Source organism: Pseudopipra pipra, chromosome 24 (assembly GCF_036250125.1).
Source record: "Pseudopipra pipra isolate bDixPip1 chromosome 24, bDixPip1.hap1, whole genome shotgun sequence".
NCBI classification, from domain to species: Eukaryota; Metazoa; Chordata; class Aves; order Passeriformes; family Pipridae; genus Pseudopipra; species Pseudopipra pipra.
In genome coordinates, this window is record NC_087572.1 from 3,999,382 (window position 1) to 4,013,626 (window position 14,245).

Below are 14,245 nucleotides of genomic sequence, written 5' to 3' on the forward strand. Positions count from 1 at the left end.
CATTTACCCCAAGTGCTTTTTGGATACTTTAACAGCATCTCCTTCAAAAGAGCCTTTGTTTGCTTTTTGAGTTGTAACTGTTTGCTTGGAAGCTTTTGGGATTCTCAACTGCTCTGCTGGACACAACAGAGGGGGAAAGGAGGGAGCTGGGCTGTTCTCCAGGCTGTGCATCCACACTGTGTTGGCACAGGAGGGTTTGTGGCTCAGGGCTGTGATGGTCCTGCTGTAGGTCCTGGGGTATTCCAGGTGCCCGAGGTGTGTAAGGAGCAGCCACATTCCCAGCAAAGCTTCCTGATGCACCTCCTGGGCTGGGGTGATAGCAGAACTCCAGGGAGGTGTGTTCCTTGGGGAAACAGGGGTGATTAAGCAGAGTCGTGTTCCTGAGGGAAATAAAGGTGATTAAGCAGAGATGCTTCCATGGCACTGAAGTGCCTGGTTTGCCCAAAGACAGAGATGCCCAGTGAGCTCCTTGTGAGCAGAAACTCCTGGGATTTATGGGAATCCTGCAGTAACTCCTGTGAGAAGAGGTGGATCAGGTTCTGGATGAACTGTGTCTTGCAGGTGGAAGGAGTCTGGCCCAGGCTCATGACTTACACACTGTGCAAGTCTGGCTACACAGGAAAACACAGATGTTTTCTCATTTCCTTTCTGAGGATGTCTCTTAATGGAGTTGGAATTTACCAGCTCTTACATCTCAGAAAAGGAGTGGGGCAAAGAGCCTGTTGTAGTGCAGGCAGGGTGAGACCCATCTTCTTTTGGAGTTAGACTTGGATGTCTGCAGAGATCTTTTGGGGAGAGAAGCAGCTCGTTCTCAGTCTTCTCCTAACAGCTCTGTTCTGCAGCCCTGTCCTGGGGCTCACAGATCTTTCATCCTTAAAGGATAGTGCCATGTTCCTCATGAACACTGGAAATCAGTATTTTCCCTCCCAGGCATGTACCAATAGAATATGAATTGTCATCGTCTGGGATGCAATTCTTTGATTTATTCACAGCCTTTAGCCTTGCTTTTTTGGGGTCTGTAACTCAGATCTTGAAGGGAGTTTTAGCTTAAGTAATGGTGTTAAAAACAAAACAAAACTTCTCCGTAGCCAGGCTGGCTTTTGAGGGTGTGTGGCCTGAGTTAAAACAGTTTAAAAACTCACCAGGACTAATTCTGCACTAGATCCAGGTTGGGTTTAATTCTATAACACTGTGCATCAGAGGTGCATTTCATATATATTCAGTTATATTTCATATAACTGTTGCAGGTGTTTTCCACATGAGGGATGATCCTCAATGAAATGAATGCTTTCTGGTTATTCCTGTTGGTCCCTGAAGTCCTTGCTGTGCCTTCTTCCAGGCTGGCAGCGCTTTGCTCTACAAAATGTTTTGGGGCTTGATCCCTGAAGATGGGGATTAATTCTTTGCTCATGTGGTGGCTTTTCCTCCCTGGACTGTGGTGTGACCATTAAGCCATGACATTTATGGGTGGGTGATCCCGCTGGGAGCTGCCTGGCGTGGTGTCCTGTGTGTGTGTCCACGGTGTGACCACGTGTGGTGTCTCTAATTGATCCCAGGGATCCTGGCTCTGCCGGTTTGACCCACTGAGAGCAAGTGGTGGAAGTGAAAGCTTCACCTTCTTTAATGGGAATGGCAGCCCCAAGCCTGCCAGGAGCTTTGGGAACAGGTGACACATCACCACAGGCAGCGTGAGAGGCCAACTGTGGGTTTCCAGCTCCTTCCACTTGAAATGGTTTCTCTGGGAAACAAAACAACTCGACTGGGGCAGCTCAACACCACAAGGAGAAGAGGCTTTTCTCCACCTGGAATTTAACAGCAAGATTTAAGCATAAATGTGTCATGAGGGAAGGGTTGGAAGGACCAGCTGGCCAAGCAAACCGATGGGGAATTGCCTCCCGAGCTGCTTGGCACTGCTGGTGCTTCCTGCCTTCTTGTGTGTCCAGGCTGTGCCAACTTTGTGACGTTCCCCAGGATTATTTCAGTCTAAACATTTTGGGTTAACACAAATGTGCTGTTTAAACAGCTCAAATTCACCTGCTTGTTTGGATGGAAGGGGATCAGGACAGTGTAAGTGTTTGGGAGGGTGGATCTGAAATGGCAGGAGGCAGCTGGGGAATTGCTCCATCCCTGGACCAGCTGGGTCCTGGGATCTGAGTGCTCCAGGCCGTGCCCCCCAGGAGCCTGGAGCAACGTGTTGAATTTGCAGTGATATTTTATTCTGGATTTTTCCTCAGCCAGGGCTCTGCCAGAACATTAAGCACATCATGCTGGTGTCAGGGTGGGCTCTGTGGTGCTCTTCCTGCTCCAGGGTTGCTTTTCCAAAGTGTGTGCTGCTACTACTTCCAGAAAGGTTAAACAAGGTCGTGCTTTGGCATGGGGGCACCTTAGGGACCTGCTAGTTGGGAAGCTCTTGACCTTCTAATGAGGACACTCTGGCTTCACCCAGGCCTGTGTGACCTCATTTAACCTCTTCCACGTATTTAAAGCAGGTTTTCCAGCCTGGCACTACAGTGAGGGTGAGGCTGGTCTCTTGGGCACAGCGTTGGTGCTGAGAAGGGGCTGGGTTGGGTGAGGGCATCCTGATGCTTCCCACCCTTCCCTCAGAGTCCTGTTCCCCTTTTTTGGCCCCGTTTCTTTCCCCAGGCACTGCACTGTGGTTCCTTCCCGGGTTCCCAGGGCATGACTCGGATAAGGAGAAGTTTCCCCCTTGCATTACAAAGCAGCTTAAGGACCCTCCTGTACCTTGTGGAGCAGAGGAGGAGGAGGCACAGCCTCAGCAAGGTGGATTCTCTGCCTTCACAGCCAAGAAACGTCCTCTCCACACCGTTCCCTGGAGGTTTGAGCTGGAAACAGGCGGTGAATGGAAGGGAAGGCCCTTTTTGGAGGGGATGTGAGCACTGTCTAACGTGAACAATCACTGAACAATGAGGTTATTTGAATACAGATCAGTAAATCTCACCTACAGCTGCCGACCCACCCGCTCATTAGCACTGAGTGTCATAATTGCTTCACAACAGACGGCTTTAAATGTCTATGTCCGTGTGTAATTAGGGATGGGAAAAGGAAGAGTGCCGGGGAAGGGCAGGACAGGCTCTCCTGCCAGCAGAACAACTGGACAAAAGGAATCCCAGCGGGGATTGAGGAGGGAATTGCTTCCCTGGCATCCCGGGATGTTTAGTAACATGTCGAGTTTTATTCTACACAGAGCAAAAGGATGGTTTGGGAAATGATTTGAGCGGTTTAATGCTCCGAAGGGTTGTGCCTGTCTCCCCCTCTTGCCTGGCTGTTGTTAGACAAACCAACAAACCAATTACAAACCAGCAAACCCGAGTGTTTTCGTGTTGTCCAGCACGGCAGGAGCCTCGGAGCAGTTGTAACACGGCCGAGGGAGCAGCGAGGCAGAGAAAAGAACCGAGTGATCGATGTGAAGGTCGTTGTGAAACCTCCCGTGTTCACCTGCGTGGTTGCAATTCTGGCAGTGAAACTCCACCCCGGGATGGTATTTGCTTTGACAGCCAGACCTGGGCCTGCAGGAGCTGCTGGAAGAGGTTCTGCCTGGAGTAAAAATCGCATGTGGGCTCTCCCCACCCTCCCTGCTCCGAGCTGCTCCCGCTCGGGGGGTATCGTGTGTCTCCCGCAGTTTCGGCTCATCCTTTCATGTCCCTGCTCCTCCCCGGCTGCTCCGAGGGGACCGTGGTGGGGGAATGCTGCTTGTTCTCCCTCTAATTGGAAATGGAGACATCCCAGCCTGCTGAGGGCTCTTCATTAATCCCTGGACCCGAGGGCTGAGTTTACTTTTAATAACTTCCTTTGCTTAGTGCAGTACTCTGACACCTTGGGTGGCAGCGGCACAGGAGTGACATTCCTCAGAGCAGGGAGGGGATGGATGTGAAGGGAGCGTGGTCTGACTGCCTTCAGCATTGTTCTGCTTGGAAAGGTGAGGGAAGTGCCTCTGATGGCACTTGGGATCCACGTCCAGCCCCCAGCCTGTGCCTGGCAAGTGCTCGTGCCTGCCTGGTGAAGTTTGGGAACGCTCCGTTGAACACAGTGAATACTGTTTGTTAAAATTACATGTACAACTCCAGGGCTAATGCTCTGGTCTCTGAAGAAAGTGCCTCCAAAAATCCAGACAATTCCTCTGGGGTTTCTGGGAGCTGGAAATGCCTTTTTTTCTTTTTTTTTTTTTTTCTTTTTTTTTTTTTTCTTTTTTTTTTTTTGCCCCCATTTCCAACTACCCACCCTCCCTCTGTCCCTGCAGAAAAATCACAGATCGGTGCTGACATCGTGTGTGTTATTTTCCACCCAATTTCTCTCCTGTTATGAAGCCAGGGTTGGGGTTTTTTTATTGTTTAAAAGCAGCTCAGATGCTGAATTTATCTTGCTTTTTCAAATAAATGTTGGCTGGCACCAGCTTCTGACCAGTTCAGAGTGAGGGACTTTCTGTTATGGGGCTGATTTAGACAAAAATACAACCAACAACCCAACACAAAATCCATCAACCCCCATGTGTGAAATCTGGAGTTCTGTGAGTGAGAGGAGAGACCTGTACAGAGCTGGCAGGGTCAGGAATTTTGGGTAGAGTCTGGAATGGCCATAGTTAGCTTTGGAAAGGGTTTGTCAGGCTGGTTAGCACAATGGCACTTCCATGGCACTTCCGTGCCCCTCCAGCCTCTCCACAGCCCAGAATGCTGGGCTGGCTTTCCTTCCTCCATCACTTCTCACATGATCGAGATCCTCCTGCTGAAATACTCTCTGGTTTCCCTCGGCTGTTCTTCTCTTCCCTATTTTTCAGTGGTTTTTCCATTTCATGTGTGCTCAGACTGGAATATTGGGGTCTGTCTGTGTTGCAGCCTGTCCCCAGGCTCCTCATGAGCCCATGGCTGTGGCTCCCTGTGCTTGACCCTTCCTGGGATCTGAGATCTCCTGCTGGGAAGCACTGCAGGGTTGTGGGTAGAACTCCATCAAACAACTCATTTTTCTCCTGTTTGTTATTTTTTCCCTGCCCTGAACGTGCTCACCCTGGTGTTGACAGGAATCTGCTTTTTCACATCTGGGCCCGGATCCTCAGTGGATACTTGTAGGATACAGCAGATACATTACTAGCTCTTTGTCCTATGTGCAAAATGGCTTTCCCCTAAAATTCCTTTCCCAGTCTCTTGCCCTCAGGAGATGGGATTCTTGGCTGAACTTTCCACGTTACCTACGGGGCTTTGTCTGTTCTGCAGGCAGGTCCTACAGGCTTCTCTGCAGTTGACTGAAAGCTCTGTTGTTCTCCCAAGCTCCCCAACGTCTGACTTGGAGGCTCCAAAACCAGACACAGGGGTGCAGTTTGTACCAGGACACCCCAGCCTGCCGTGTGTGGTGTCGGGCAGGGCTGGGGGACGTCTCTTTTTTTCCATAGGATTTTTTCCACGGAGCTCTGCGACGGATCTCGCGTGTTCCTGCCTTTAGAAGGCGAGGGATTGTGGCTCTGTAAATCCTGCCATGAGCAGGCACCAGCTGGCTTCACTTAGCTTGTGTGCACTGATTTATTTTTTTGCAGGCAGTGCTGGATTGTGCTGATTGTAAGTGTTCCCTCATGTTCCATCAAATACCCCCAGAACAGCAACATCGGGATCGACAGTCCCCAGATTAGTGTTTTCATGCTCTGGTTCTGCTTCAAAAGTGGTTTTCTTTGAGTTGGGTGTTGTGGCTTTTTCTTTTTTTGTGTGTGTGTCCCTTCCCACCTCCGTGTCCTTCTTGTGTTGTTCTCCAGGGACTCCAGGGCAGTAGGTGGAGCGGGGGCCTGTATTGTGTCCCTTTCCTGTGGAGTTGTTGCTCTTGGCCAGCTTTGCTGCCCTTATTTATAGTGGGAAAAATCCGAGAGGCTGAGTTGTAGCACATCCAGCTGCTGGAACGGGTCTGGTGATTCTTGGGGTGTGCAGACAGTCGTGAGTGTCGGCTTGGTGGGCTGGAAGTGTTTGTGTTCGTGTCGTGATTTGTGTCCAGCAAAAGGGGTTTGTGTTTTGTGGGCAAAGCTGGGATGCTGCAAAATTAAACTAATCTGTGGCTGAGGGAGCTGGGGAGGCTCAGCCTGCAGAAAAGGAGGCTCAAGGGGGACCTTCTGGCTCTGCAACCCCCTGACAGGAGGGGGAGCCGGGGGGGGGGGTCGGGCTCTGCTCCCAGGGAACAAGGGACAGGAGGAGAGGGAACGGCCTCAGGCTGTGCCAGGGGAGGGTCAGGTTGGACATCAGGAGGAATTTCTTTACAAAAAGGGTTGTCAGGAACTGGAAGGGGCTGCCCAGAGAGGTGGTGGAGTCCCCACCCCTGGAGGTGTCCAAGGAAGGCCTGGCCGTGGCACTCAGTGCTCTGGGCTGGGGGGACAAGGTGGGCATCGGGCACAGGTTGGACTTGATCCTGGAGGTCTTTTCCAGCCTAATTGATTCTGGAATTCTGTAATCCTTGTCTCGGGAAGCCCCTTATCAGTTTCCTTTTGCCCTGTTAACACTGGAAGCCCCTGTCACGTCTCCCTAAGCTGATGTGAGGGTTGCACGGAGCCGTGGATGGAGTTGTGCTCCTTTCTTTGCATGAACATGCTCTGCTGTTTCCCAGTGTGGGGTGGGCTGGTGGGAGGTGGCAGCTGTTACCTGCAGCACAGAGATAATTCTTTACTTTTTTCCCTCTTTATAATTCTTTTCCTCCTCTCCCCTGCAGCCGAGGAGGTGGATCACACCCCGGGTGATGGCGGCATGGGGGTAGATGTTTTGGAATCGGGTGACACCACACCCCCTACGAAGAGGAAAAGCAAGTTCTCAAGCTTTGGCAAGATCTTCAAACCCTGGAAGTGGAGGAAAAAGAAAAGCAGCGACAAATTTAAGGAGACTTCAGAAGGTAAAGTAACGGGGGGGGGCTGGGTGGGTGTCCCTTCCTCCACAGAGAATCCTGCCACGAGCCATCTGGCCACTGAGAAGGGCTTGCTGTCACCAGCCTGGGTGCTGGCATGTGTCAGAACCAAAAGTGTGACTGTGGTGATGGGCTGGCACCTGCAATCTCTCCACAAACACCTTGCCATGGAGCTGTAGTTTCAGACAAATAAATTCCTTTCTTGCAAGGAGCCTCCCCAAGCAGCTGTGGGGAGGGAGGGTTTGCTCCACGATCACCAGTGTGGTGTGAAGTGCAGGCCTGAACGTGCAGTCCCTCCTCCCTCCTCTTAATCCATGCAAAACCAGTGAAATTTGAAGCCCTTTTATTTCCTCCAGAGGATCCCTTAAAAAAAAAAATAAATAAATTATCATCTTGAACTTCTAGCTTGCCCTGTTTTCTGAGTGCCTTTTTTCAATTTAATATCAGTTTTAGAACGAAAGATTTCTATGCGAAAGCCAAGAGAGGAGCTGGTAAAAAGAGGGGTTCTGTTGGAAGAGCCTGAGCAGGGTGAGTCTGCAAACCAACTTCTCCTGTCTGTGTCTGTGTAGCTGATCTTCCTCTGGCCAAACCTCACCCTTGGGACACAAATTTAAGGGCTCTTTGCTGTGGTTCCTGTCTGTTTTACCCTTTTCAGTGCTTTCTCTGGTCTGATTTTCACACACTGATTTTCACAGCCTGCTCAGGGAGGAAGATGCTGCTGAGGAAGCTCACTGCCTGTCTTGGACACATTCCAGGGTGGGAAGGCTGTGCTGTGGCTCACTTCCCATCCTGTCCCTCCCTACCTGTCCTGCTCCAGATCCCTTGTCCTGTCCTGCCAACCTCTGCTGTCACTCACCAACTTCCAGCTGTTCCAATCACAATCCCAGTGGCACTAGGGGAGAGGTGCTGACCCTGTGGCCCCAGCTGGGAAAAGAGTCAAAAATGAATGAATTCTGAGCTGCATTTCCTCCAAAAGATGCTTCATGGTGTGGTGTCATAGTCACCACTAAGCTTATTAAAGCTTGCCCTGCTTTAATCTAAGTCTAAGAAGTCTGATCCCCTCCTGTGTCATCTCTGCTGTCTCCGAGTTGGATCATGCTGCCAAAATAAGTTCTCAGATCACCACTGAGTCACCTGGCTGTGAGTTGGGTGGTGTGGGTTCACGGGAGGGGGCAGGAAGGTGAGGTGGGGTTGCAGCCCACCTGTCTGGGTGGGATCATGGTCCTTGGATTAGGGTGTCATTGCACCTCAGGAGACACACTGCAGAGGCAGCCTTGGCCTGGTGCAGATTTCATTCTAAGAAAGCTGTAAAGTGGGAAAGTGGAGGTGAAAAAGTGGTTTTCAGACCAAACCACTGAAAGCAAACCTGAGAGAAAGAGTCTTGACACAGCTTTGCTGTAATGCTGCCTCTACACCCACCCAAGGGTGTCAGTGCAGCGCTGGAGGAAGAGTTCACCGGGTACAGGAAGGTGTGAGGTCACAGGATGAAACTGGAAGAGACATCAAAGACTTTGGGCACCAAACTTCCAACTGGAGATGGCAGAGGAGAGCGAGACTGTCCACGCTGTAAGGGTGTAACAGAAGCCTGGCTTAGGGGTGGAATTATTTTCTTCTTTGAGTCATCTGCTCTGCTTTTAGAAGCAGAAGATGGGTGTAATGTGGCCAAAGTGCAAACCCCCAGCACGAGGGAGCAGTGGGTGCTGGCAGGAGGGGCAGATTAGAGGCGCATTATCTAAATCCCTCCTGGGAGTTTAAGGCACTTGGGCAGTCATAAGACGTGAGGGTGGGTTATTGTGTTTGCTTGCAGTTCTAAAAGCTGCTCTTACAAGGTCAGTTAATTTCCTTAGGCGAGTTCTTAGCGGGGTTAAAATGCTGGAAACCCTTTGAGATGGGGAAGTGAGGAGGTGGGGAAGGAGGTGTGGTGAAGGTGAGGCTGGGAGAGGAGGCCTTGCTGCTCTCAGGGTTCCAGGTTGTGGGTACTGGGCTCAGAGTAAGGAAAAGGAGATGGCATTGGATCTCCTGACCTTGAAGGAGGCCACTGGAGCTGAAATTAGGAGGGAGGTGGTGAGAAGGGCAGGCAGGGTTGAGTGGTAAGGAAAGCTGGATCTTACTGTTCCTGCCTCCCTTGCTGAAAACTTTGGATAACCAGAAGCAGCTCTATAAAAACCTCTGGCTCATGCCTTGAGTTTCAGCCCTGTCTGAGGAGGAAACTCCCTCTTGTTGCTGTCTGTGCTTCCTGCCTTTCAGGGAAGGGCAGTGAGCGAGCGGGGCAGCGCCGTCTGCCAGCTCCTCCCAGGAACCCAGGCTGCTGCTCGTGGAAGAGAAATCCTGCAGAGCTTTTGGCTCCTTGGCAGCTTTGCTTTCAGCTTCTGAATCACACCAGGTTGGGGAAGGGGAGGTAATACTTGGGGGAGAGAGGAGAGGTAAAGAGGGCAATGGAATAAATGACCAAAAATCAGAGCAGCAGGGTGTGCTGGGGTCTGCAGTCTGGGGGGCCTTGATGCCACGGGCTGCAGTTGGTTCAGAGAGGATAGACTGAAAGGATTTTTGATCAAATTGATGATGTATCCAAGTTTTCTTGAGTTGGAAAGCAATCAAAATGGGCAAGGTCCCATTAGAGTGAGTGCTGAAGTCTGATATTGGGAATAACATCATCAAGAGATTGTCCTGCCAGGGCAGTTGCAAAGAATGGTTGAGTATTTCCTCACGGGGTTTAAAATGCTCTCAAAATTACGGGCTGGAAAGTGGAACTTTTTCCAAAAGAGGTTTTGCTTCTGACCTTGGGAAACTCCATGCTAGAATCTGTGAAAGCAGAAATAGCCAATACATCAGATTCTGGAGCTGTATCATTACATCTGATTAAAACAAAGGTAAAGTGGGGAATTCTGCCTCGCTGCAGAATGTTTGGGGTCGAGCATTGGTTTTTGTGCCAAATTCAGAGTAGAAACAGAAGAAAAACAGAAGTGCTTCCAGTAACTTTAAGACTTTATAAAAATCTACTATTGCATGTGCAACAGATGCCCTGGCTCGTGTTGGAATCTGCTGCAGCAGGGAGTTGGTGGCCGCTCTGTGATGATGGGTGGATACAAAAGCTGCTGGAGTATTTTGACTGCAGTTACAACTTCTTTGGGCTGTGGTACAGCACTGGGCACACCGGGAGGAAGGGCAGGACAGGAAGAAGAAAAACCTTTGATGGGATAATACAGAGCTGTACAGTTGTTGACAATGAAATCAAGGGCTCCCAGCCCCAGCTGGGTGGTTGCTGTGCTCTCCTGTGTGGAAGGTGACTGAAGACCAGCTGCTTCAGAGAAGTTGGTGTGGCTCTCTGGTGGTTCAGTCAGCTCAGCCAGCTCTCCTCTCTCCTGCCTTCTGAGTGTTTACTGTTTGCTTCTCTCCCCTCCCATCCCCTTGCAGATGGTGAAGAGCCAGAGAAGCTGAACCCCCCTGCACTGAAGAATGGCCACACAGTCCCCATCAGTGGGCCCGGGGTCTGTGACCTGCCCAGCCAGGAGGAAGAGGCCACAAAGCCCTCCAGCCTTAGGAAGCCTGTTCCAGCAGAGGAACCAAAAAAGAGGCAGGGTAAGAAAGTGGATATGTGCAAAATCGGGGTTTTAGGTCATCCCAGGACCAGTTTTGAATTCCCATCTGATTGTTTCCACTCTCCAGTCCCTTAAATTGAGCTGTCTCCCTTTGCAGGCTCCTCCAGCAGCCACCCTGGGCCCGAACTGGAACCACCTCAGGAGCCACATGTTCCCAGACAGCCTCTCCTCCCTCCAAAAAGACCTCCCTCCACCTCCCAGGAGGCAAACGAGGCGCAGGCAAAGGATCCAACGCCCGCCAGCAGCTCTGCAAGAACTGCCCCCTCCACCACAGCCCCCACTGCAGCAAAGACAGTCAATCCCACAGCTGCCCCTTCCCCAGCCCCCAGGACTCTGCTCCCCGCTCCTGCCAGTGCCAACACTACTGCTCCCACCAGTACAACCAGCACAGCTCCTGCCAAACAGCCTCCTGTCCCCCCACCCAAACCTGTCAACAGAAATAGCAACTCACTAATAGGTAAGTGACCCATGAGCTGATTTTTGTACTCTGGGATGTCCTGGAGCCACTGCTCCAAGACTCTCTTCCCTTCATAAGGGAAGATTTTTAGTTTTATCATGAGTGTCTGACCGTTTTTCCTGGAAACAGTCCAGTTTGGACTTGGATCTGCCAGTGTTTAGCCAGGACACATGTGTGCTGGGAACAGTGTAATTACTGGAGTCCTCTGCTGTGAGCCATCCAATCTGTTCCCAACAGCTACCTGCAGGAAGGAGTCCCTGCCTGCTTTTCCTCTGTCAGCTCTAAGGCAGTGTCTGAATGTTGATGCTTTGCTGAGGGCTGGGATTCAGCCAGGATTGGGGGATGGTGGATGAGATTTTGCTTTGCAAGCCTGTGGTCAGGGACAATTCCTGCTTTCAGCTGGTTTTGGGAAAGAAAAAAACCAACAAACTAACCCGAAAAATGCATATCACACCAAAAAATGTCTGTCATGGCTGTCACTGCAGGGCCATGTGGTTTCCACTTAGTGCAGAGAGGCCAGGAGCTGGCAGGGATAATTCAGGCTTCCCTGGTTCTACTCAGGCACCTCCTCTAAGGTCTGTGGCTGGGATATTGCCATATTAGTCTTGCCCTTAAGTCTTGTCCCATGGATAAATCAGCTCAACTGTAATTTGAGCTGAATCTTCCCGCTTAGAGAATTAAATGTCTTTATCTCTGTTACTTTTCTAAGCAGAAGATTTGGGGGAGAGTTTCTTAAAGCTCCTTTAGTCTCTGCTCTCTGTAGGAGTTCTGGGAGGTGTCTTAAAGATGCAACGTTGAGAGCTGGGATGACTTCTATGCAGTGTGTTTGTATCTCAGACAGTTCTGTCACAGACACCTCCTAATCTTTGGACACAGAGGAGGAGGGAGGCTCCTGGGAAGATCAGTCCCACAGGTTTGCACTGTTATCACAGAAACTGGAGGCGTTCCCCAGGTGTGGTTTGGGAGGCAGTGGTGGATGTGCAAGTTGCCATCTGAAGTAGCCTGAGCTCTCAGTGTGAGCTGATGGCTCTGCTCTGCTTGGGGGCTCACCTTGCTCTGGCAGGTTTTGCAAGTGACCTTGATATGGTGTTAAACACTCCAGAGTGCCAGACCAGCTCAATTAGCCTGGCCATGCCCGAGCACTCCATGAAATACCTTCTTGTTTTCTTTAAGCTGCTTGCACAGGCTGCAGATGGCATTTGAAATGCCCCAGTGCTGATTGCAGGAGGTACTTGTGGAACGAGAAGTGTGGCTGGAGACAGGAGTGTGTCCAACATCTGTTCAGAGCCATCCTGCTTTTTCCCAACAGCCACGGGGTGTGCAGGGGAAGGGAGGGGAGAGGAAAGGTCACCCCTTTGTCCTAAAATTCCTGACGATGCTCATTCTCAGAGCAGTTCTTGTGTCTGATGCAGCAGCTGAAAATAAGGCTCAGGGAAGCCTTCTGGGGAGTGGGAATTTATTCAGCAGCAACTTGAAGGAGCAAGCAGGGAACAGGGTGCTGTCCTGCTGTCCCAGAGCTTGGCAGCAGCCCCAGGGCATGTTTCAGGAGACACTGGAGCCCCCTGGGCTGGAGCTGAGGGCACTCGGTGTTTTGCACAATCTTGCCCTTAATCTACGGGGGGGAAAGTCTGAAAATGCTAAACATCCCAAAAATGTGCCCACCTCTCTCCAGCTATGCGGCCTTATCTCCGGGAACGCTCCTGCTCGCAGCACCCTCTCGCGGTGCCTGCGCTGCGGGTTCCTCCCGGCTCCGCGCTGGGCACACGGGTGTGACAACATGGGTGTGTCACAACATGGGTGTGTCACAACATGCGTGTGTCACATCACCCGCTCCGGGGGAACGAGCAGCAAGTCTCACCCGCTTCAGGCAAAGCCTTTCCAAGCCCCAGGAGCCATGGATATGTGGATGTTAGATGCTGCAAATTCCTAAGGGAAGAGCTGTCTTCACTGGTGCAGCTTCTTCCCTAGGAGTGGAGCGGGGTTTGAGGAACCTGAGGTTGCCCACTGCAGGCATTTCCTGGGTCTCCATTTCTCCCTCTCTCCTCCATCACACAGCAGATATGTAGGCTCAAGGCTTTTAGGTATTTTGGGAAGTTTTGCTAGTTGTTTTGTAGTTTATTTGGGCATTAAGGAACAGAGTTCAGAGGGAATAAAGTGGAATCTCATCCTGAGGAGCTGCTGGCCCAGCAGGGTGTTCTCGGGCTGGGTCTGATGGGTGAGTGGCAGTGGGAAGAGCACGCTGCTACCTGCAGCTCTGCTGACTTTTGCCTTTGAGCAAAAGGTAGGACTTTAAGACTTTTTGAGACTTCCCAAAAAGTTCTTTAATGTGTAGGGGAGCTGTTAACACAACTGGAGTCTAGGATGTCCTGGATGTGTCAGATTCCTTTGTTGGTGTAAATACAGCCATAAAGTGCCCGCGTTCCTGGGCGAGCTCCCTGTGCTGTCACTTGAGGGCTGGTGCCATTCCTCTCTCTCCAGAGCAGCAGGATCTCTCCCAGCCTGCTTGTTTTTGGCTGCTCTCCCAAGTCTTACCTTTGCTGCAGGAAGGACAAACTAGAGCCTTGCAACCTGGTTATTTCTGGCACCGCGTTCCAGTAAAAAGCAGCAGAGTCTGTTCAGTCCTGGGCTCTGCCTTGCCGTGCTTTCCACACTGCTGAAGGGTAGCTGGAAAATTCCCCGTTAAACACCGTGGCTTTTGTGGTTTTTATTTCCAGCTGAACTTTCCCAAGCAATGAACAGTGGTACCGCCTTGTCCAAGCCTTCCCCTCCTCTCCCCCCGAAGAGGGGCATCGTGCCCAACAACACGTCAGAAGTTGTCCCCTCCAAGCCCCTCAACGACAGGACGGGGACGGCGACTCGCCCGGCGCCGATCCCGCTGCACGTGAGCTCGGCTCACCCACCGCCCTCGCCCTCACCACCCCTGCCCACACACGTGCCCCCCGAGCCCCCACGCATGCCCCTGCCCGCCCCTACCCCCACCCTGGACCCCCCGCGCTCCCTGGACCTGCCCAGCGAGACCCCTCCTCCCCCGGAGGAGTTCAGGTCCGTGGAAGTGTTGAAGAGGACGGCGGAGCAAGGCTTCGGAGAACCCCACGTGCTGCCCCGCCTGCCCCAGATCCCGCTGCACATCCGCATCCAGCAGGCTCTGAACAGCCCCCTGCCCGTCACCCCCCCTCCCGAGGGGTCCCACAGGGCTCACTCCCTGCTCTTTGAGAACGATGGATTCGGGGATGACAATGGCACCCTGGGCAGGACGAGGTCCCTGCCCGTCACCATCGAGATGCTCAAAGTGTGAGTACCCCCTGGA

General features: G+C 51.7%; 1 protein-coding gene across 8 annotated transcripts in view; it reads left to right on the plus strand.

Annotated features, from left to right (window-relative positions):
• The window catches only part of PHACTR4 (phosphatase and actin regulator 4), a 63,996-nt gene that overhangs the window by 43,600 nt on the left and 6,151 nt on the right, over positions 1-14,245 (plus strand). For 6 of the 8 annotated variants that reach the window (XM_064635021.1, XM_064635020.1, XM_064635024.1 and 3 more), the window contains 5 exons: positions 6,694-6,870; positions 7,330-7,410; positions 10,297-10,461; positions 10,579-10,938; positions 13,653-14,229. In XM_064635021.1, coding sequence (XP_064491091.1) covers positions 6,694-6,870; positions 7,330-7,410; positions 10,297-10,461; positions 10,579-10,938; positions 13,653-14,229 — 1,360 coding nt within the window. Of the gene's footprint in view, positions 1-4,340; positions 5,931-6,693; positions 6,871-7,329; positions 7,411-10,296; positions 10,462-10,578; positions 10,939-13,652; positions 14,230-14,245 lie in introns of those variants that run through there. The other 2 variants (XM_064635026.1, XM_064635023.1) reach the window with 2 other exon arrangements.